The 24,931-nt window shown below is 44.7% G+C and overlaps 1 protein-coding gene across 1 annotated transcript in view; it reads right to left on the reverse strand.

The window, feature by feature from the left end:
- Positions 1-24,931, reverse strand: part of nfatc1 (nuclear factor of activated T cells 1) — a 47,222-nt gene that overhangs the window by 17,972 nt on the left and 4,319 nt on the right. The window contains exons 4-8 of the mRNA XM_030741429.1: positions 21,220-21,422; positions 19,429-19,601; positions 17,200-17,340; positions 3,836-3,891; positions 1,186-1,318 (exon numbers count right to left, since the gene is read on the reverse strand). Coding sequence (XP_030597289.1) covers positions 1,186-1,318; positions 3,836-3,891; positions 17,200-17,340; positions 19,429-19,601; positions 21,220-21,422 — 706 coding nt within the window. The remainder of the gene's footprint in view (positions 1-1,185; positions 1,319-3,835; positions 3,892-17,199; positions 17,341-19,428; positions 19,602-21,219; positions 21,423-24,931) is intronic.

A 24,931-nucleotide genomic window follows, 5' to 3' on the forward strand; every position in this document is an offset into this window, starting at 1 on the left:
GCTTTGTTCCTCCCTTGCTAACCACCAGACAAGGGGGGAATACAAACTGTTTGTTCTCGTCTTCAGAAGTAAAATCCCGGCTAAAATGTTTCTAATTAGTCTGGGATGTCAAAGGCAAGAGAGGAGACGGAGAGTAGTGAAGGGCCGGCAGGATTTAATGCTGTAGCTCACGTGTTGGTGAGCTACAGCAAAAAAAAAAAGTGAAAAACAAAAAATTAACCAAGAGGCTGGAGCTTAATGGAGAGATATTTTTCACTTTGTGACCAAAACGCTCTGAAGCTGACTGGACTGTTTTTGGGTCGACAAAATGTCAAATGACAATGAAAGCAGCTGTTGGCTGGTCATTACCAACACGTGAGCTACAGCATTAAATCCTGCTGACTCCCAGCTTAACATAATATCTAAAGACAGTTCCTACTTTATTCACATTGTAGCAAGTGGGAGCTGAAAAAGTTTTTTTTTTTTTGGCAGTTTCATCACATCATAAGTTGCTGAAAAACAAGTTGTGATGTGATGCTAATCTCCATTCTTGGACTCTTCAAAATAATTCTGATTGGTGCAGCCCTTCTGTTCCCTTTCCCTTCTTTTAAGGTGGGTAGTTATTAAACTGTGGTGTGGACCTCACAGGTGAGACCTGGACTACATGAAAGTGTTTTCTGATGCTGCGGTGCTGCCCGTCTCTACAGCTTGGACCTTTTTTAACTGTCCATCTATTTTCTTCTGCTTATCCAATTCAGGGTTGCAGATGGATGGAGCCCATCCCAGCTGCCACAGGGCGGGAGGCGAGGGTACACCCGGGACAGGCTGCCAGTCTCTCAAAGGGCTGATTGTTAGCTTGAGTGGTGTAGGGCCAGAAACGTTTGAGAATCACTGCTTTAAATGACTTTCTTCTGATTGGCTGCCCCTCTAAACAGGGACAGCAGGTGGGTGGGTTTCTGTGCTCATGAAGATGCCCATATTAGGGATATCCTCCCTCACTAATGTAATTCAGAGTGAAGGACAGAAAAAGACAGATTACTTAAACTTTAGCCATTTTTAATATGAGCATCCAGCACCGTAACAGCATATGTATGTCAGAAAAATCAGGGAAACGCACAACAGGTCCACTTAAATAGAGTTCACCACAGTTCAGCCTCTTATTAAAGAAAACGGTGACAAAACTTGTAAGGAGGAAGACAGATTTACCGGTGGCAGGGACGTAGGTGAAGCGCTGATACTGGCTTCTTTTCCTCTTGCCGTTGCAGATGTAGAAGTTGACGTGGACGGGAGTGGAGAGTCTTTGGTTCTGGTAGGGGGGGATTTCAACAAGAAGTGAATTCTGCAACACGGAAAAACGTTCTGTCAGTTCTGTCTACCACAGACAATAAAGTAAACTCAATAAAAATGCATTATCTGTTGGCATATCCATTTAATTAGCATACAGTTTTGTATAATTAAGGTACTTAATTGATCAAAGGTGCCAAAACTCCTGAATGAGTAGTTGTGACAAAGAAACTGAGGACACTGCATGCTCATCTGTAGCAATTTGTCAAGCACAAGCAACCCTTGGAGTCGCCCCCTGCTGGTCATTAGAAAAATGCAGCTTTAAGGGATTTCAGCATTGGCTTAATTTACAAACCTGGAAGCCACATTCCTCTTATTTATAATATTTGATATTTAACTTAGTTATTAATTGATTAAACCCCCTTTAATTCTTTCTACATTTCTGTCTTCCTGGTGGAGACGGTGTAGGCAGTGAGGTTCAGTAAAAAGCAACTCAAGCTGCGGTCCTATCGTTTAAACCCACAGCTTAAGTTTAAGGGGCGGTGAATACAATGTAAAAATCTGGTTGTCATCTGAAAACCACAAAGAGACCATGAAGCAAGGTTAGAAGGGACCCTGGTTGTTTGCACAACGAATAACTCAGTCGATGCGAATAAGCTGAATCTGGGAGTGTCCAGATAGTTTATTTCCCCAGCAGAGCTTCCTGCTGAGAGCGAAGGCCAGAGGTGACCACACTCCTGGGTTCAGCCCATGGACACATGAGCCCCACGTGTGTGTTTCTGTGCATGTGTGTGGGAATATATATGACTGAGCGTGGTGGAGGCACTGCTCGGTAGTCGGGGAGGAAGTCATCTGTCTGCAAAACTGTGCTTCGGAGGACGGCCGGCCCCGACATGTACAGGTGAGAGCTGACACACGTTATATTAAATCACTACAACTGTAAAGCTAAGTGGAGCCAGATGAGGCTTTTCTACTCTTCCTACTCCCTGAAATCCATCTGCCCTCAGGAAACGGTTCCCCGTGTGGACTGTGTATGCGGCGTCCAGATTAGGCAGCAGTATTTGCAGGATTTACTTCAGTTATTTCTGTTTTATGCTTGCATATTTTATGTTACATCATAAAAATGCAATTTGTCTATAAACAAACAAACAAACAAAAATCTAAGAAATTAGGTTTGAGAGGTTTAAGATAATAAAAAGTAGTTCCTATCATGCAAACAGGGGGAGGAACAAAATGTGCCAAAACTGAGCACAGAGGAGCATTTTTGGACTCCTAAGTGAGCACGTCAAGACCATCTATCTAAGTTTATATGAGCAATCTGTATGTAATTATAAGCAATTCTTAAAATGAAAACGTAATGATCCCTCATCTGCTCTCACTGGGGGGCAGGTCAGCCTGTTCAGGTGACGTGCTCTGAGTTTGTGGTCCAGTCTGAGATTAAAGTCGGCCAAAGCAGCGTCATTGTTTGAAATGGGACCAATCCAGCAGACTGGGCTGAGTGGGGAGGGAAGGAGGGAGGGAGGCCCTTTGTCTATTCAAGCAGACAGATGTGCCCCAGCAGTCACTGTGAGAGTGTGTGTCTGTGTTTTGCAGAGGGAAGACACTGGGAGCAGGTGCAGAGCTTCACATTTATACACGCTCTAATCCCCTCGTCTATCTCCCAGACTCCCACCACATCTCTGCCTCTCTGTCTCTCAGCTGTCTGAGGCCAAGACAGGACACACCGCCGGGCTCCGACTCCCACAGGTGGAAGGCTGAACTCTTGAACACCTTTTCCACACATTTCAAACACAACATGGAGGCTCCCCTCCAGAGGGCTTCTGTCCTGGGCTGAGAAAATCAAGTCATATTACAGTTAAAATGTTGGATGCAAGAGTCGGCTGTTTTCCTGCCTGCAGCGATTTCCTGTCTAATGTGTTTGGTTTGAAGGTCAGAGGTCAGAGGCGAATGGCCAGACTGCTTCCAGCTGACAGGAAGGTGAAAGTAACTCAAATAAACACTCGTCACAACCAAGCTACGCAGAAGAGCGTCTCTGAACACAGCTGACTGGCTCCAGCAGCAGAAGACTACACCGGGTGCCACTCCTGTCTGTTAAGAACAGGAAACTGAGGGTACAGTTCACACGGGCTCTCCATTTCTGCTGCAACATTTGGAGGGTGGGGTATCAGCAACAATGAAAGCATAGATCAGTGGTTCAAGCTGCTGCTGGTGGTGCAATGAAGTGATGGGGGATATTTTCTTTGGGCTCCTTAGTACCCAAATACCCATACCTCGGATAGCTGCCTCCAGCAGGACAGGACTCCACGTTACAAAGCTCACAACAAATTCTAGCATAAATTTACTGCAGATTAATCCACTGCTGTTAGCTGTGAGCTCTTCTTCAACAGAATGAATGGAGATCAAGTGGCTCTCGGCTCACTTAAGACAGACAGTTTGTTTTTCAAATGCGACGACTAAACATTTTGGCACTGAGTTCAGATAACTGATGGGGAACAGCTGCTCTTCACACGGCGCTTTAATCCTGAAACGAGAGCAGCTTTGTCACCATAACTGCGTCACACGTGTCACTTACAGGCTTTGAGACGTCTCTCTCGACTTTGGCCTCAGTCTCCCAGATGTGGTGACCATCTGAAAGAAAGGACAGGAAGAAGACAAATACTTAGTGATGAAATAACCCACCTACTTGGCTCCCGGCAGAAGTGAAGAAATGCAGTGAGTGTTGTTATTATTATCGGTTACATCAGTGATGCATAAAGCAGCCACAGAGCGGAGGATATCACAAACGTCATATGAGCTCATATTCTCAGTCTAGCAGACCGGGGACAGACTGAGACACAGCAAACGCACACACACAGAAATCTGATGCAATCCTGAATACCAAAGAGATGAGCGACATCTTTGGTGGATGAGAGAAAGCTTGACTTCATCGCCGTGTGGAATCCCAACACGCTCGGGCAGCTGGTTGGCTCATTAACGCGAAGTGACTGGAAACCGACAACTCGCCTCGACTTTCAAACCTCTCATTTCTTCTGTTCTCATAGGAATCTTTGTGCCATCCCCACATAATGATTGTTAAACGCTGTTTTTTCTTCTTTTTAGTTGCCACAATAAAAAGGTTTTCCCATCAAGCAATAAAATGAGGCATCATGTGAGCTGCTGGAAATGCAGGCCAGCTCAAAAAGCCGAGTTTGATTTGTCATTGTGCCCAATGAGGTGTGAGTAAAACTATATTTTCAACCAATTTATTAGACACAGAGGGAAACCACTGATTTTTTTTAGACCCCTGACTCATTAACAAGGCTCTAAAATGACATAAAAAGCCTGTGAAATTAAAAACTGCACTTTAAAGGGTGGGAAAAAAAGTCAGATGTGGCCAAAAGTCATGAAGAAAATTGACCCCTGCGCGCTCAGCATGAATCCTGCAGTTTGACAAGAGGAGCGTTTGGATTGAGCCGACTGCTCGGTGGCGACGGACGGGAAGCTTTGTGTGTGTGGTAGACGGGAGCTGTGAGGTGGCGCAGGCGGAGGAGGCGCAGCTCGGCGCTGACAAAGACGACGCCGGAGAGCCGCAGACTCTCTCTCACTTTCATTTTCCTTTTAGTCTCTCCACGCGCCCGGCACTGGACTCCAGGAAGGCGTGATAACAGTCGCATCACTTAAAGCTATGAAAGCGCTACAGATTCCCCTAAGCTGATTTTAATCTTTCATTTCAACGTTACCTCTAAATGCTAAATAAAAGTTGTTTTTTTTTTAACCTAATGTTTCCACAGCACTCCTTCATACAACACACAGGGCCAACTCTCACCCAAGAAAAACTAAAAGAAAAGGTTGAGACAGAGCAGGCTGTCGCTTCAGTAATAACTTGAGGGAAACCTGAGAGGAGCTCAGCTCTCATTTCTGGAGACATATTTTCAGACGTTCAAACAATCAGAAGCTTGTCTCCAATATTGTTTTTAAAATGAGGGCTCTGGGTATACTGATTGTTGTAAAATTTTCAGCGCACCTGCCGTGAATTCGAATGTGGAACTTGGACCCAGTTATGGTCTAAACTTTTCTCCATACGCCTGCTATGCTAGACATTTAAAAGAGTGCTTATTATTTCTACTAAATATCAAATGTCTGACCTGTTCTTTACTGCCATTAGCCACATAATGCTTAATGTTTGTGCTACAGTCGTTACAGAGATATTAAGTGTTTGATTTCAAAGCGATGGAGAGAACATTTATGATGAGATGCAAACCAGACTACAGACTGCAGATCTATCAGCAGGTTTGCAGCTTATCATCAAACTTTGCCATTATATGCATGCCTTTGTCATTGGTAAAAAAAGATTTAAATTTAATTCCAAGTCAGTTTTCTCTGCATAGTGCCACATACTGATCTTAGGGAATTTACAGAGCATGATAAAGATTTCACTATCAGAGAGCGAAACCCAACAATCCAATTATTCCTATAAAAAGAGGAAAACCACATGCAGACTGATCCTCGTGGCCGGTCAGGATGAAACATGAAGGTAGGGGAGGAAGAGAGGAGGGGAGTTTACAACAGCCTCCTTCATGAGATTTACGACTTACTGACGGGAACGCTCTGAAACTTCTGAGAAAAAAAATGGCAGCTTATAACAATAAATTTATCATTACCTACATTTTTCAGCCTTAAAGCTGATGCTCATTATGCTCATTTCTGTACTCCATTTTTTTTTCTTCTTGGACTTTACTCGAGATGCGTTGCATTCACAGTTCAAAATAGTCATCATTTATCTGTAGCTGGGCCTCACCTCAGTTCATCCTCTTTACACTTTAGCTCACCTCCCTTTATGGCAAGTTTCTTCTGATTGGCTGCCCCTCACAAACAATAATGGGTGGGACTTCTGTGCTCACTGAGATGACCATATTTAGGATACCGACTCTCACTGACATCATAAAGATCCAAAAGTAAGAAAAACTGTCAGAAACAAAGCTTTTAGTGCAGTTTATGGCTCAGAGGGATTACTCATACATACAGTGACTTAATTATTGGATATGTTTAATATGAGCATTCGCCACTGTGAAAGGTGCATGTATGAGAGAAGTGAAGGTAACTCATAAAAGATCCACTTTAATGCTCAAGAACAAAAAGATAATGAATATAAACACAGCTAAATCAAAGGCATTCTGCAAACTCCAAGATAATCTGGTGCAGATGCAAGGTACACACACACACACACACACACACACACACACACACACACACACACACACACACACACACACACACACACACACACACACACACACACACAGAGATTAGCGTGTGGTATTATGAATCAAATGTAAGATTTATAAACAATATGGCAAGAAAACCTCCCTATAAACAGAGAAGGAAAACAGCTTGTCATGCAGGAAGTTCTCAGTGAGGATATCTGTACGTAAGCAGAGCTGACTAACTTTAAAAATAGTTAATATGACTAATCTGAGCTTGTCTGTCTTTCCTCAGTCTCACTCCGTCTCTTCACTGTAGGAAGCTCTCCAGAAGGGAAGCCTTTGCAGTAAATCCACAGGAAGTAAACTTGTTTTTTTTAAGATCTCCTTCAACATCTCTGCCTCTTTCTCCACGTCTGCATCTGCCTCGCTCTCTCTGACTCACGCACATCATTTTTCACATCAGCACCAAGATAGAAAATTTGAATTGAGCAATTTGCTCTCAGTGCCCAGCTACCTACTGCCAGGAAAGTTCTTGAGAGCCCAAAAAAAAAAAAAAAAAGGAGCTTTGAAAAGTTGAATGCGTGGGATGCCTTTGTTTGAAAAGGCTGTACCGGATAATTGATAACCACAGAATGTAATTGATAACCACAGAATGTTCCAGTTATAGGGCAACATCTGCGCAACGCCTGCACTGATCCAATGAAAAACTTGAGCAGCAGTTTCTCTCCAGCTCCCCTCCCACCAAATCTCAGCGAGTACGCTTTGGTTTCTAACCCCCTGGCCCACTGTGCTGGATAATACCCAATATTATCTAAGCTAAACAACTCAGCCTAAAACCACCTCGACCATATAAACCCAGAACCCCTCTCCAGCTCTCACAACGCCCAAGCTCCACCGGCCTTGGCGCCGTCCCAGCCTCTCATAAGTCGCACAATTCACATTTCGTTAAGAATGGTCCACACAAATCATTACTTTCTCAGAGCAGACATAACACAGAGCAGTCAATGACACAGCGGCGGTGTGCTGCACAGAGTCATGGCAGCCGAGGGGGATCAAACAATATACAATACAGTTATTTGTCATGTTGTGTTTAAAAAGAGAATCAAACAGCTCCTTGTGCGTCTTAATTGGGGCTGGGTGGAGTGAAACTTTGGTGCCCAGAGTGAAACAGCGGGGTGGCATGTGCCCAAGCCCTCATAGCGTATAGTAAATATAAACACATGCTCTACCCGGGCCCATGTGGCACACTGAAAGAGTTCCCTTGTCCTCTCACTGAAGACGGAGACTTCTTCCCTGCTGCACTGAAAACACTTGGAATTTGGAGGCGAGCTCAAAGCTGATAAATGGCAGCAGATACTGAAATGTGCTCCTCAAAAGCACCACTTAAAGCTACAGCGGCGCCTGCCACTGCACAGCGTCACCCATTTCATAAAGAAATCCACGACTCACACTGTAATTTATGAAAACATAATCCCATCTGTCCATGTGACTGTAATTGATTTGTTTATGAAAACAGCCATTGTTCCCAGAAGTGTCAAAGGCAGCCAAACCACTGGGCGGCCATTGTTCTGTCAGTGTAATGAAACTGATGAGCGCTGACCATGAGCACCACTGAAGGAAAGCAACCCTCCCTCCAAACCAAACCACTGCTCACAGATAGGAAATGCTAGCTGAGTTAAAACAAACTCACTCGCCCCGACGCTACAGTCATTTCGCTCACAGCTCATCAGCTTAAAGAAGGACGGTTATCTGTAGTTTTCTACCAGTAATTTTAGAAGCCATCTCGCAGCAATGCAGCGCGGTCAAGTTCAATTTTCAGATCGTCTTACTTGCTGCTCTGACCAAGAACAATTAGACTAAATTGTTTGGGTGTTCCCATTAGACAGGGAAAGCTCGGCTTTTCTACCTGTTTGGTGCTCCAACTCGTTGGCCTGCAGGAGGAGGGACGGGTGAGGAAGACGGTTCAACAAAAACACAGCCATAGTTTGATGGATCAGGGAAATTGTTATTCACTACGATGCTGATTGCAGCCGACCGGTCGGCTCTCCAGAACACCAGGCCAGATGTGAAAGTGCTCTTTTCATTTGGGCTTTTTCCTCTGAAAGGATTTCCTCCAGGATCTCTTGCTATTATCAATCACTGTAGGGAAACACTGTGCAGAACCACACTCGATTAAAAATACTGGAGGAAATAAAAGAGGGACCCGGTGAAAGTAATCAACAGTGTGCATTATTTTCCAATAGCTGCACAGTTGTGAAACAGCAGCCTTGTTATTGTTCCAAATGGACGCTTTCTGAACTATCCAGTTATCATCAAATTTGGAGGAAAATGTCAGCAGCCAGGTGCAGTGGCGGTCCTAGCCCTGTTTGGCGCCCTGGGCGAGCATCCCCGCCGGCGCCCCCCCCCCCCCCCCCCCCCCACACACACACACACACACACACAATAGCGATCGCCGCACTACTACACTTGGGGGGGTAATGAGCGACTGCTGTGTGGTGTATGTAGCTTTCTGCCATGGTCTGACAGACAGGCTTTAACAGAAGGTCCCCCCACCATCACAGGCACACTCAGAATTTCTTTTAAATTTCCATCCATCCATCCATTCGCTTCCGCTTATCCTGGTCAGGGTCGCGGGGGGGGCTGGAGCCTATCCCAGCTGTCATAGGGCGAGAGGCAGGGTACACCCTGAACAGGTCGCCAGCCTGTCACAGGGCCTTCTTTTAAATTTTATTTGAAAAAACATGGAAGAAACTGAAATATTACACAGCTTCTGCTTACCTTTATCTTTGCTTGTTTCTCCTCTTCTTCTTTTCTCTTTTTCCTAAACTGTGCACCTGATGGCTTTGACCTTTTCCTTTCCATCTGCCACAATTCGCCACCACCACCGCCCATCCCCAGGGTTGTCAGATCTGACTGACAGTTGCCAGCCCAACACAACAAAACCTCCACTGAAACTCATGTTAATAGCACCAGGTGTGATATATATTTAAATATACAAGCTTTGGGTAACTTGTTAAAATTTTGGCTGCTTTTCACCATATTTGGTAGGTTTTTAGGAAGTTTTTATTGTAAAATTATATATCTATATAATTTTATAATTATATAGAAATATCTATATAATATTCCACCCCAATGTGTTCACAAGCTGCCCAATCTGGCAACACTGCGCCATCCACCAACATTTGTCCAAACTGTCTAGATTTGTATTTGTGTTATTTTTTTTATCAGGATTCGGGTTCACACAAATACTGTGATTTAATGACCATATTTACAGTATTATAAATGAAATTGGCTTTGTGTTCTATCAGTTGTGTGCATCTAATTTTATTAGACGCACAGATTCATTCTGTGGAACATGGGAGGAAAAAAAAAAAAAAGAGTCAGTTTGCATATCTCGCAAAAGTTTTGCGAGATCCTGAGTTACTTTTGCGAGATCTCGCAAAACTTTTCAATATTAGGACATACACTTCGCGTTAATCTTGATATGGCAGTGTCCGTGAGGATGAAAGGTTTGGCGAGAGACTGCCAGCAAAAGTCGCCTTTATTTATAATTCAGCGGTTACTGTTGGCTGTAACCAGGCCCAAACTGTACAGGCATGAATGAATGAACCCGGCTGACAGTCTCACTCTCACGCCATCACTGCTTCACTCGACTCGCACCCCAGGCTGAGAGGAGAAGGGGGCGGGGCAGCGCTGTGTGTGTGACGATCGAGTGAAGCAGTGACAGCGAGACAGAGAGAGAATCCCCCGCCTGCCCTTTTTCTTCTGTTACAACCTGTCTGACCATGGCAGAAAGCTACATGCAATACACAGCAAGCAGAGGGCGCCCATTATCCCACAAGTGGAGCAGTGCGGTAGGCGTTGCTGCGGCGATCGCAATGCGTTGGGGGGAGGGGGGCGGTCATGCCGCCCTAGATGAAATGCCGCCCTGGGCGGCTGCCCATGTCGCCCATATCAGAAACCGCCACTGGCCAGGTGACAGCAGCGGGCCTCGCTAAAATCTAATATCGAAGATGCATAAAAACAGGAAGGTTATTTTAGCTCCTTTAGTCAAAGCCAGTCGCTGAATGAAGGCCACGAGGTGCAGCCGTAAACTGGTAAATGGGGCTGAAAGCTTTGTTTATCATGTTAGTTATATGTGGAGGAGGTGGAGGAGCATCGGTAGAAATGTCTAGGAGAAAAGGAAACAGGTGGCAAAGCAATTAAAAAAAAGTATTAATTAAACCCAAAGAAAGAAAAAAAAAAAACACACTACAGCAAAACTTAGGAGACAGTCAGAATGGGGCGAGTCAAGCTACTTAACATGTTCCTCTCCACATTTTAGGAGCCCACACAGTAAAAGGACAAAGGCTCTCTGCACTCTCAGCAGGCCTAATTGCTGAGCAGAGTCACCTGAAAAGAAGGGCGGTACCAAAGGAAGAGAAGAGAGAGAGCAGAGTTACCCTGATAGGAAATAAATTTAAAGGGTTTCTTAAATTTTCAGGGACGGTGCATCTCCCATGACTGGCTGGGATGAAACACGAAGGTTCAAGAGTTCCTAGCTGATAGTTATGAAACTTCTTATAACTTATAGCCATGAATTTATCAAATTTTGTGACCTTAACCTGTTAACTGGCAAGGGCCCGCCCCCGGGCCCTCTGTAGCGATTTCCGACTTTGAAGCCTCATAGCGTCACAGTAACGCTGCCGTTCGCCCTCACGATGCTTTTATATGACAGACTAGACCCTCAGATTCGATTGACACCTCATTTAGCCAATCATGTTATGAAATGGATTTTCCAGAGCCAATAATATCCAGAGAGCGTCATGTGACATTTAAGGACATGCCCCCAAATGTTCTCCAATCGTTCTTATTGGTCAACTCTAACCTGAAATCTAAAACCACAGATGGATAGCAAATAAAATTCCCGACACGTGGGTATATGGCACTATGGGGTGTGTTTTCACATGAAGGCATAAACTCCCTGCGTATTCAGTGCGTATTTGCTGCGTCCTCCATGCGTAAACCAAACAGGAAGTAGGAGTCTATGCGCTGACGTGCATAAACAGTATTTACAATGTTTTCTCTCGGCAATGGATTGTCAGAATGCATCAAAAACAGACTACATTTATTCAACGAAGTGACTAAATGACTCACGAGAGTGGATTATTTTGTATTAGAGAATGTCGTCGCTGATTTGACCAGTTTTATCGCTGCAAATGAACACCTGTTACTCAGAAGGCAGAAGGTAAGTTTTTATTCTCAGCTCGTCCTCGTATTATATGCCGTTCTGATGTAAATATGTATGTAATGCTGAGCTTGGCATGCACCATTACACAGAAAATATAACCGTGCGCCGCTGTGGCGCCACTTATATTGTGTGTTTGCGTGGGCGCTGTATAGTGGTGTGATTTACGTATTGAAATGTGCCAGGTGTTTGGGGGTAGGGAAAGGTGTACTGTAAGTATCGATTGGGGGTTTCGCGGGCTTCTCTATTACGTCAGCATCACCCGATAAAAGGGCAAGGTGAGGTGGACAACGTCTCAGAGCTTCATTTGAGATTCGTCGTGATCGCATCGTTGTTTTGGAGTTTTGCGAAATGGCACAGCGGGCCGCCGGCAAGACCAAGTTCAGCGCTCAGGAGGTTGTGGAATTGCTCACACGGAGAGAGAGCGACGTTTCAGCATCAGACTTTTTGGGTTCAACTGATGATCCAACATCAGAAGAAGATTTGTTTTCCGATGGAGATGACCAGTAAGTGTCTAAAGTTTTACAAGTTGGGGGTGGGGGTTATTGTATGGGAGGAGGTTGTACATTTTGTATCAGACAAGGACTACTGGGAGGATTGTGTGGTTTTTATTTTATGTGTGTATGCACTGTCTGCATTTACTGTAACTTTTTTGATATACAATGTATTTATTTGTGTGTGTAAGGGAATCACTGAAAAATGACTGGGTTTTTGGTGCATGAAGGCCTGACATTTTCCTTCTTTTACAAATTAGGGGAACCTCTGATCATGAGTGGCAGCCAGCCAAAGAGAAGATGGTGGAAGAGGCTTCTTCATCTGATGAAGAGGATCTAATGCCTGTTACAGCACAGGCCAGAAGGGCCAGTGCACCACATGTGACAAGCCATTGTGCTTTGTCCCAAACAGAGACTGCTATAACCAGTGGCACATTGAAAATTCCATGTGAGGGGGGGTGGGGGTAGAGCAGAATAATTGTAAATAGTTGCAGTTTGCTGTGCTGTGTTTTTTTTTTTACATTACTCTGAAAAATAAAATAGCATTTACAGAAATGGTGATTTGTTTTGTGACTATTTTTTTTTTTACAATGTACAATAGTGTCATTCATATTTTATTGGATTAGTATGGCTTTATTTATGATTTATTCAGTAATTTTGTGTGTAGTACAGGATTCCTCAGGACAGTATCTTTGATTAGAGCCCTCATTGATGACTGTATGTTGAAGCATTGAGGAGTTACAGCCCTTTAAAATTTGCATGTCAAAGGGGGCTTAGATGCGGCACTTGGACTATCCAAATGGCACATGAGAGAGCACGCCAGGGCATCAATGCACAAAAACCTTTACAAAACAATAGGCTTTTGTGCTATCTTGATGAAATTCGAAATGCACGACAAAAAGACTTCATTCTACAGCTCCAATGTATTTTCCAGTCGTTACCTTCTATATTCAGTGTGTAGTTACATGATAACAATCAGGAAAAATCTAGGCGAGGCAAAAATTGTCTACTTTTTCTGTGTTCCAAACTTAATAGCTACAAACTCATTACAGTTACAGTGCTTTTGACTACATAAATGAAAAATATAGGTTGTCTGCTTCGCAAAGACACTAAACTTTTGTGTGTACTCCAAAGAGTTCAGGAACAGCAGCTGATTTAATTTGGGTATGCTTTTTCAGGCGTTTTTTGTTTTTTTTAGCCGCCAGTTAAGTGGTTAAATCAGACTTGTGATGCTCATTAGAGTTGCTTTGCCTGATTCACAGTTAACAATAATTAATCCTTGGTCATCTTTAGCTGGGCTCTGGTGCAGATCCTCAGATCATCTCCCTTAAGGAAAACTTTCTTCTTTGAGAGTGGTCGATCTTCTGATCAGCATCCCCTCACACAAAGAAGTTTTGAGCACAGGTGGGCGGGGCTTCAGACAAGACCATATTAGGAATATACACTCTGACATCATCCAGAGCCAAGAATAGAAAAAAAAACTACCTGAGCCTGAAGTTTTTGGTTCACAGGGCCTGCTTGCATGTACACTCTTTAACACAACATCCACCACTGTAACACTATATACTATGTACCAGAAACAGAAAAACATTCCACTTTTACTTGTACTTGTGTATTTTTGAAGTAAACAAAGTACAGTTCACACTGTTGCAGACAATAAATAACATCTCCCAGTACTAATCAGCATGAAGAGGTAACTAAGGACAGCAGGACCTGATTCCCCTTCTGGAGAGGCTGTGACTTATCAGGGGAAGCATCTTTAGGGCAGGCCTTGGCAAATGAAAGCATGATGAGACTGAATTAGGTTTAGATTACAGGCTGATGCGTGCAGCACCAAGGCAGCACCAAGGCCATGCAGCAATCTCTTATGAGTGACTGGCTGCAGTCATGAGTGACGGCTGAACTGATGCTATCTCGGCCGTTTTTGCTGAGGCTGTAGACGGGCAGGACACGTGGGCATGATAGGGCAACGCTGCCATTCAGTTACTGCTTTCAGATTGTGCACTGAAGAGCAGGTGACGGAGTTCGTGGCTCTCTATGGGAAACAGGGATTTCCTTTATGAGCATGAGTCATGGGTAGCAACAAAAACACGCTCGAAAACATGAATATGAAACTGCACATGCCTAAAAAACACAAGGTCGCCAGCTCTTCCTCTCGTTCTGTTTAACACACACACCAGAAGTTTCCCCAGAACCTCATTAGTTAACACCAGTGGAAACATCATTTAGGCCATCGGACACTAAAACAGAAACCAAAACAAATGGATTTTTCTTTTTTTCTTAGCAAGTTGGCATCTCAAGGCAGGGTCACTCATCCTGCCTGTAATTGCAGGGGAAACTCTGACAGAAACATCCACAAACACACACTTGTAAGTACAGGATGCACGCAAATACACAACTCTGAGGAATATTTGCATCTGTCAGCGTCCGCATGTTCTGTTACCGCAGCTTTGTGAAAGTTATTTTGTGAGAGCGCTTTATGGAAGATTTGCAGGAAAATTGTCCATCGGTAAAAATAAATGCCGAAGCCCTTTATGGCAGCAAAATCCACCACTCTGGATTTATGAGTTTGATTGTTAAATGGTTTCTCAGAGCTCTGCTTTGGCACGAGTCAAAGAACAATAAAAGTCTATAACTTTTCCAGAGCGTACGAGTCCTACACAAGGATTTGAAAGCAGAGATCAGTTGTATATTTTTGAATATGCAGATTTGTTCCTTTAGCCCTCAGCCTTATTATTCAGTATCTTATTATATCAGTGACGCCATTTCACCCCAGAGAGTGATGATGTCTCTGCTAGTCCACTGTTTCTATTTATCTATCTGTTTATACAGAGAGCAGCTGTAAAGAAGAACCAGTTTGATCCACAGGGAGCCTGCAGCTCATAGAGTTAATGAACTGAGAGCTGGTGGCAAAGAAGCAGCTTGGATGAAGAGGTGGAAGGATGGAGGGAGGTGGAGGGGGGAGCAGTGTTGTGGAAGCCTGGCTCAAGGGTGTTTCCATGGTAGGATTGCCCAGGAATCTGATGCTGGTGCCAGACGCGGGGAAACCCTCATCAAAAACAAGGGAGCACGCCCATCATCACCAGTCCACAAGGCCCTAAAGACGGCCAGATTCACAGCTCAAGGAGAATCAGAGCAGCTAAAAGTTCCTGTAGGAAGATTTGTCAGACACTGCATGGAAATGAGGCGCTGCGCTGGTGGTGGGTTGCAAAGTGGCTTATAGATATGCAGTAACTGTGTGCAGGTTACAGCAGCCGAAACAGCGCGCTCTATATGAAATTTCCCAATAGGAAGCATAGAAATACACCAACCGAACCATCAGCTAATGTGGACTGGCTGTGAGATCAGTGGATCTGGCAGGTCTACGGCTGAGGGTGAGGCCTGTTTGAATTAACGCTTTGCTCAATTTAGGGTCAAATAGGTTGTTTGGTAAGCAGGACACACTGATTGGATGAAAAGCCAGGGGGCGGAGCTAAAAGCTGGTATTTGTGTGGAAACAGGAGTTTGACAAATGAAAGAAAGCAGTTCTGTGTTGGCTTAATGTGCACCTGGTCAAAAATAACTCCAAGGTTCTCCACAGTAGTACTGGAGGCCACAGTAATGTCGTCCAGTCTAAATATCTGGTAGGACACCACATTACTGAGATTGTTAGGGTTATTCCAGGCCTTTGTGCCTTTAACACACGCCTGTCGTCTTCTTCTTCTTTTGGTTACTCCCCTTAGGGGCCGTTACAGCAGATCATCTCCCTCCATCTCACGCTATCCCAGCATCCTCCTCTCCTCCTTCACTGCATCCATGAATCTTATCTGTTGGCTTCCTCTTCTCCTCCTGCCTGGCAGCTCCATCTTCAACATCCTTTGTCGAGTATATCCACTATCCCTCCTCTGCACATGTCCAAACATCTCAACCTTCCCTGTAGGTTAACTAATTCATTTATGTTATCAGGTCTCATTAATAAACATAGCTGTGTATCATCTGCATAGAAATGAAAATGTATGCAGTGATTTATAATAATATTGAATAAGGGAAGCATTAGAAGTACAGGTCTCAGCACAAACCCTGTAAAACTCCATGACTAACGTTCATGTGTGAGGAAGACTCCTCGTTTACATGGGCAAAGTGGATCCTGCATATTTTTCATTTCTGTTCAACCCAGAGCTCCAGCTCGTGCACCAAAAAGCAGTTCTGGTGTCAGATCTAATTCATCAGCAGACATTAGTTCTGACTCTGATCTGCCCTTTTCACCTCATGAGATCAGAGTTAAACAAAGAGTCTGCGACGAGAGGAAAAAAGATTCTTCTTCTTGTGTTGATAAACAATCTCACTACCCCATCGCACACCGCTGGAGGCAGGCCGCCTGTGCGCCCGGGCAGCCTTGCATTCCTCCTTCCACAGGTGGAACAATGAAAAGGCTTCCCTCTTTTTTTTTTTTCTTTTTGAATGAGTCAACGTCCTGATAGGATCACACGTGTTTACATTGCTCAGCCTTGGCCCAAACTGTACCTCACGTTGCTTTGCTAAAGCTAATCAAGGAAATTGCTGTTTGTAAACGTTGTCGTATCAACATCTGGGAGCAGTCCCCTCTCCCTCCAAACCAAAACGGCTTAACGTACAAAAAAGAGAAACAAATACTGATGCGCACACACACACCACACACACACACACACACACACACACACAGACACACAAGTGTCCTCATCACGTGCACAGCCACCCACCTACATGCGCACACACACACACACACACACATACACAACACATGCTGCATTTGTGATCCATTCCTCTGCTGAAAAGGCAATGGAAACTTCTGCAAATGTAAATCTGCTGGGTTAAAAATACAGCGCATTAATGTGCTCCACATGTGGCACTCTGGCAGAATGTTGGATATTTTGACGGCAGGGGGAGAAGAGGAGCTGGGAGGGGAGGGGAGGAGCGGACCTGGGGTTTCTCCAACAGCAGAGAAAGGGAGACACACACACACACAGCTACACTGAGATGAAACAGCACAGACTCCAAATCTCCTCCCGCTTACCTTGAGCCTTTTCCACGAACACCACCTTGGAGTCGTGCTGGAAGTTGTGTCCATCGAGGAGCATCCTCTCCCCTCCGGGGGCGGGACACGTCTCCAGGCTCTGCTTATCCACGAGCGGCAGCTCTTGGGCTGATCTCTGAGCTGTGGGAGGGAAAAGAGAAACCGGGCCTCATCGCTCAGCTAATACACACCCACTCCCCATGCAGACCTGAGCATCCAGACCGAGGCTGAATCACTACCTAGACAGCTTTCCCAGAGCTGTAAACCTCGACTTCTCCACGTTAAAATTAAGATCCCTGTTTGGCAGTAAGCAGAGAGAGGCTTCATGTTGTGTTTATTTGTGTTTCCCTTAAATTACAGTGGATGTTTCATCTCAAATATTTCCTCTCCTGATCCTTTTTTACACTCCACTCTTACCTTTTTGGCCTGTTTTTCTCATTCCTTGCTTGCTTTCATTTTTCTTTCCCAAAATGATCCATGACATACCATAAAATAGATAGATGTAAAGCCGATGTCTTCGCCAAGTTCAGCCTGTGTAATTTCGCTGTAATTGACCTGGATACATAAACAGAATATTTCCCTCATGTGAGAATCGTCTTTTTGTAATTTGATGCTGCCGTTTTCCTGATTTTGATAAAACTCTCAATTGTCAGTCTTTGCCGACGATTGATCGTTCCCACATCTCTCCCCCTTCTCCTCGGCTGTGTGTCGTCCTGCCGCGCTCACACACCAAGTGAATTTTTGGTCAAAAACAATTGCTTCGTGGCAGTCGTTCAAAAACTAACAATGGTCTATTTCAAGGGGTTGAGCACATGGTTTAACTACTGTCTTTCATTTACCTCATAAGACTTAATCTGTGCGGCAGCTCTCTGAGCCAGAACCACATGAAGTGGTTGATCTGCCTGAATTTAGCCCAGTCCATTGAAAGGTCAACTCCAGTGCAGCGCAGTCAGTGGAGTCTATCGAGCTCAGCCTGAAAAGCTTTTACACCGGGTAATACTATTAAATTAAAAGGCAGTTCACCATCACGTGAACCACATTCAGTGGCTCTCGTTACACGGCTGCATCTTTATCGGTGAATCAGCAGCTGTTTATTTCTTTCATAATTTTGACTCAGTCCGAAGTGGCATACTCATCTTGTTGAGCAGCAGCCAACAAAATTCAATTTGCAAAGAAAAACAAAACAAAACAGAAATTGTCAGATTTAAGAAGTTTACATCAATTCTGTTAATCCATTAAAGATTAATCAGTTCTCAGTGTTTCTCATTAATCTGCCGCCCAGTCTTTTGGTCTTGTGATCCTTTTAAAATCAAGCAGTCTGGTACAAAGCATCCATATGTATATAGATATTTAATATAGTGGATACTTCTGACCGTTTAGGGCAGGGATCCTCAAATCCAGGCCTCGAGGGCCGATGTCCTGCAGCTTTTAGATGTGTCTCTGCTTCAACACACCTGAATCACATATAGAAGTCATTAGCAGGACTCTGGAGAACTTGACTGCATACTGAGGAGGTAATTCAGCCATTTGATTCAGGCGTGTTGGATCAGGGACACATCTAAAAGCTGCAGGACACTGGCCCTCGAGGCCTGGATTTGAGGATCCCTGGTTTAGGGGGGTGTCGCAACCATTTAGGCAGTGCAGGGTTCAGAGGTTAGCTTTGTGCCTTGCGGTCCTCGGATGCAGGTTTCCTCTGGTTTCTCCTGACGTCACAAACACGCTTCCTGAACTCTCCTATTAAAGGCACTTAAAGAACCGTCACTGTTAACATCCTATTTATCACATAATCCAGATCATTTATCTTTTCCATGTCATAATTAAGACATTCTTGAATTTGCACCTCTTACTTAGTTAATTTATAATTCTCATTGCAGGACTTTTATTGTGAAGGCCGAGCTTGTTTAGAAGTCCTGCTGTGCTGCAGGTGCAGTATACCTGTGAGGCAGTAGCGAGCATCTCATGTGCTCTGAAGGAGGTTTGTGCTGCTCACAGTGAGGTGGAAACCTTTGAAGACTGTAGTCTATTTTCTTCATTTGCTTTATTTTGTCAGCACTGAGCGTTCAGTTGGGATGGACGTCTCGAAATGAACCCGGGTCAAGAAAATGACTGGAGTTGATGCAACACGGTGGCCGTCCCATCTGACCCACGTTCACAGTTACAAGGCTGACTAATCTAGGCCTTTAAATGGTTGTAGGAGACTGACGATTACATATGAGGCGATGTACTTACAGCACTCGATGGGGTTCGACACCGCCTGCAGAGACACCGTTCTCCCCGTGTTTTGGTTGATGTGAACCCTGAACACCATCCGCACACGCGTGTTCTTGCGCCCGATGTCGGTCTCCCCCTTTCTCAGCTCTATGTCCGAGTTACGCAGCTTCAAGATTCCTGCGCAATCAATTCTGTGTTCGAGACAAAGAGTTTGTCAGACACATTTATATCATATATAATCTCACAGTTACTCAAGATGTGATTTATATAGCGAAGGTTTTCACACTGGACTCTATCAGTGTAGTCCTGAAGGAGGCCGTCATCACCAGCAGCAGAGCTTTTACACCTCAGTGGATCTGCCCTGGGGTAAAACTGAAGCTGGACAGAAACAAAAGCCTGGAAGCATTCATCATTTCATCGTTTCATGAACGTGTTTGTTATAATCCACATGAGCTGACTTCTTAAATATGGTTACTCCCGCACCAATCGCACCACCAGGAATTGACTCTAAGATGTGTTTTGCAGAGTCTTCATTGAACACTTAATAAACCCCCACTTTACTGAACTCCTCTGACTTTTTTTCATACTTCAAAAACTCAGGCCCTTCCAAACGGTGTCTGGCTTTTCCATTGCTCTGCTACTTGATGCTGCATTCCTCAAAACCTACTTAATGTCAACTTTTACACACATTCGAACACTCCCTTACATTCTTCTGGCAGACGCCGGGGTCTGCTTCACTGGTGAAGTAATCAGGTGTTGAAGCTAAGGACCCCAGCTGTTCCGCTCTCTGTCTACACAAACAGACTGAGTGCAATAATCTCACATTGAGGACAAAAAGAGAGACTCTGCTTCTGTTAAGGCGCTAATTTATGAAGAGTTAATTGAATTTATACCAAGTCGATTCTTGCGGCTTCATTATCGGCTGGGTTGCTGTTGCTTAACAATTTAATTTGAAACTTCTCCTCCTAAATCATTGCGAGCAACAATTTCAGGGGTATAATAATGCCTGGATTCTATACCACATTATGAAACATCCATGCGTCACACTGGACTGGAGCACATGTCAAATCCCCCACAAATCCCTCGACTACACCGTCAGTGCTCTGAAGAGACCATATCCCGAGGTGGAGCTTATGTGTTACATCCATTAAGAAGCAGGGAAAGTGCTGATGTAGCAGGATGCTGCTACCTGCAGCTCAGACAGAAACCCCAGGACCCTGTTAGCAGCCTCGAGCCTTCCCAGTAATCTGATCTCTGAGGCTTACAAAATGGGAAAGCCACCCGTCTGTGTGCAGAGAGCAACACTTTCAAAACCCAGGCCCTAAAGGAGACACGCGAGCTCAAAGACAAGCAGGATAAATCAAAAGATTGTCAGCTTTGTTACAAAAGGACCAGGCGGAGGCCTCAGTTGAGATAACTTCCCTACATTTTAGTGCAGAGATTTTAATATGATAACAGTGAAACACATTTTTGCAGAGCAGCTGGTGTTTACTGGCTGCATTGAACTCCATCCATAGAAGAGCCAGAGTTATTTTAAGCCTTCTGGACTCAGTGTGTTAATTGTGTATTTGCTTTGAAATGTAAGTCACAGGGATGCGGACCTCCGAGTTCACTCTGAGACTTAAATGCTCGTCTCAGAAGACACCAGATTTGCTGTCAGTGGTCCTGATGGTCTTTGGTTAATGACTCGAGACTGGCACTGCTACTGTCTCCGTTGACTCTTTAAAAGGTTTCATTTCCAATCAGCTTCATCCAAGATTAAAACCAGTGCTTCTACCACTTTTTTTTTAAGTCTACAATGGTACTCACATGGCCCGCATGTTGTTCTCTGGCAGCAGTGGGATCTCTAGCACCTTGGTGTTGTTGTGCATGGCCTCGTGGCTCGGGGTGGACACCGTCTTGCCTGTGATGCGGTGGACCTGGTAGAAGGCGTGTGGCCTCAGCAGCCTGTCGTCAGCTGTGCCAATGAACAGCTGCAGAGTCAGAGGCTCGCTCTCCATGTAGCCATGGAGCTAAGAGACAAAAGAAAAGGTGAAGCTTACACACTGTCAGAAACAAACGCAGGGCTTCCAGAGAGCAACAAAGCAGCCATTTAGGACCGTGTAATCATCACCCTTTTCATCTTTAGTTTCCTACCAGCAGCCTGCGCACACTTCCTGTTTGAGTTCACATCAGGCCTGCCTGATGTTGATCCAGCAGTGGCTCAATCTCAGGGGCCATAAAAAACACACCTACAGTCACAGCAGCTTTGGGATTCGTGAGCACCATGAGGTAACAGTCGAAAAGTCAAGGCCATTTCCATCCAAACCTGGCAGATCGGGGTCAAATAAAACTCTCAGAATTGACCCCGCTCTGATTTTTATCAGCAAAACGATCGCGGGCGTAACGGAGGTGGCACGGGTGTAGCTGGGGGGCTCGTCCCAGAGCATCTAAAGTAATCCCAGACCTTCATAGGTGTTTCTTGACAAGAGGCCTCCTGCCAGGGTGACCTCAACCTCCCAGAGCACAGGCATGAGGCCCAAACCCGCGGGCTGAAATTTGAGAGCAGCGGCTACTGCGACACCCTGTCAGAGTTATGTATGTTATCCATACAGCACGACAGCAGAAGAATTAGAGCAGAATACTCAACAATTTGAAGTCAAAACAAGTGAAAGAAAACAGAATCTGTCCTCACAACGAGACTAAACGGGCCCGAGAGGAAGAGAGTGAAAACTTCTTAGGTTTAAATGAACTTTGAGCTTCAGCTCAGATCAACACGTGGGTTAATATCAAAATGAGCTTTAAAAAAAAAAAAGTGTTCTTTTTTTTTCCAGTCTTTAACTTTCAGGCTTTCCTCAACCCTTAACCAAAACATCCCAGCTGGACTTGCTCCTGTTTGGCGAAACAGTCTTAAAGTTTTTCCATCTTTTAAATTACATTAAGCAGTTCTGCTGCACTTGAAACGTCTCCAGTTATCAGGTTTGAATTAGTGCTGGACAGTCAGGGTCCAGTATTGGGAGTTTTTGTCTCTCTGGGCTGTTAGTATTCAAATGTGTTTAAAAAGTACCCTTTACTGAGTGCTGTCAGGAAGAACTGCACTTCATCTGCCTGAGTCGGCATGCAAAATGTTATAAAGCGAGCACCACCCGCACATCAGCGTGCACAGACCCCACCAAAGTGTAACAGAGGCCGACACTCAACCCCAACTAATTATGAGGCACTTTGGAGAAGAGCGCCGGCTGAAACAATCGGTGTGGAGATGTGGAAATGAAGGCCGCCGCTCTTCACTTACACAAGGGGAGCGCTCGAGGTGAGCGGCGCCCAGAATGAGAGTGAAAGCCTCAGACTGGGGAGGCACAACCTGTGATTTGGAGGAGGATCCCTGTCAGGGTTAAGAGCCTGTATATTTGTGTAAGGAAATGGGCTGCTGCCTAGCAATGCTGTTTATTCAGGCAGCAGAAAGGAGTGTGATGAAGTGAGGTAGTCTGCTCACGAGGTTAGTTACTCTCAAACTGTAATTACTTACAGATTACTGATTATCTGCTTTGAATTATTATCAGCAACAAAGTCTAGACAAATAGAAATAATCAAACTTGATAATATCATCTGACTGCTTTCAGCTGTTTTTGGTTTCTTTGCTTCCAAAACTTCACAAAGCACGCATTTAGAAAGGCTCCTTAATTTATGTCAGCGTCATCATCCATCATTTTAAGACACAGGCAGCAATCATGAAATTAAGAAACCTTTTCCTTTTAGCTTTTCTGCCCCGTGATCTAAATCATATGTTTTTATAAAGCAGCTCAAGCGGACAACTGTTATGATTTGTTGATGCAATTACAATCCCTGTGATACCGCTTCATGTAAATGCACTGCTCTTCCTCCCTGGCAGCTTGACGTCTGCGAAGCAGCCGAGCCTTCCCGGTTCCCATTATCACCCACATGAGGAATGCCGAGACTCCGGCCGGCTGAGGGCGACCGGGGCTCCCTCCCATTCCTGCGGTGCCCTCACAGCTCAGAACTGGTGATAAAAGGGACTCGGGCATCTTCGTTTTCAGAGAGGGATAAACCAATTTGCCTCACGTGGTATTTATTAATTACACTTTATTTAGAGACCTAAATCCAATCGCAAGGATCGAGGCCAAGAAAAAGCACATGACGCCCAAATAATAACATCTAAATTTACAAAAACATACTTCAAAAGAGTATGTTGGGTAGTTTTTGGTCAGATCATAAAAGCTGACTTCAGACAGAGTGAAAAAGAGGACCTCACAGTATTTCCTCTCCACCAAAGTACAGCCTGAAACCCTGAGCATTAACTGCGGTGAGGACTGGACGCAGCACTTCAGAGGGGCATACTTCAGTCTGCTGCTGCTGTAAGGGCGGGTGTGGTTGAGGCAGGCAGCAGTGATGGCACTGGAAAAGAACAGAAAACAGCCAGCTTAACTGTGCTGATGCCGGAGGTGGAGAAAAAGTGCACCGCACTGAGCAGGACCTTCCAGAATAAACTCTGTAAAGTCTGCGCAGGGTTTGAGTCAGAGGCCGGCCCGCGGAGGCTTCGTCAGCCAGCATCTGCGACAGAGGTTGCGGCGTGGCGCGCACCGTGTAATCAGGAAGTCGCAGAGATGGGGCTGCCTTGTCTGAGGCTCCCTCCAATCCCTGCATCACAGCCTGCCAGAAACGTGTGCGGTTTAGCTCGCTGCCGCCTCCGCAAGACGCAGCGCGCAATGATGTCAGCCGTACAGGAACTTTCCTAAACAAAGGGAAGTCTGTGTGGTTGGGGTGGTAGCTGGCAGAAAAGTAAGGGGGGGAGGTTTAAAGGGAACACACACTCTCTATTCGGCTGAGGTGAACCCAGACCCCTGTCATTAAATCATTAGCACCTTCTCATGGTGAGCCTCACGCAGATGTGCGGCTGGAGTTGCGACATTGTGGATAATGCAACATGTATTGCTTTCCAGATTTTTATTTTTATTTAAATGCTGCATAAAAATATGATGTTTCTGCTCAACAAACAGAGGACTTCCATCCAAACACTATTAAACTGAACCTTTTTGACTTTTTTCCAGCTATGAGCGCCTCCTGCTCCATGGCCCACTCAAAGTTCAGAGTCTTAACTTTTGTTAACAGATGTTTGTCAGTCTTGGAGCCAAAATTATCACTATAACTGACCAGTTCTCTCCCAGAGAGATTCATACGCTATACTTTAAGCCCTTTAGATTTAAAGGCTCTTTGACCAGGATGTTGATGGTTATTTTGCTTTTATGATAAAAAAAAACAAAACAAACAGCTTTACATAGTATATAGAAATCAATATCGAGTGCAGCTGGCATTAGTTGTGTCTATTCATGCAATTTAGTCTAAATCTGCTGAGATTTAACATGTAGCATGGACCAAGCAGCGACCTCAGGGGCTGAAAATGAAGCCAATGAGAAGTGCCAAACCTGCAGTTCCTCTAATGGCCACTTGAGGCTGGTGAGTCAATACACGAGGAGGGTTTTTTTTTTTTTTAATAACCCATTTAAATTCTATCAAGTCCTAAAAT

This window comes from Archocentrus centrarchus, chromosome 11 (assembly GCF_007364275.1).
Source record: "Archocentrus centrarchus isolate MPI-CPG fArcCen1 chromosome 11, fArcCen1, whole genome shotgun sequence".
NCBI lineage: Eukaryota > Metazoa > Chordata > Actinopteri > Cichliformes > Cichlidae > Archocentrus > Archocentrus centrarchus.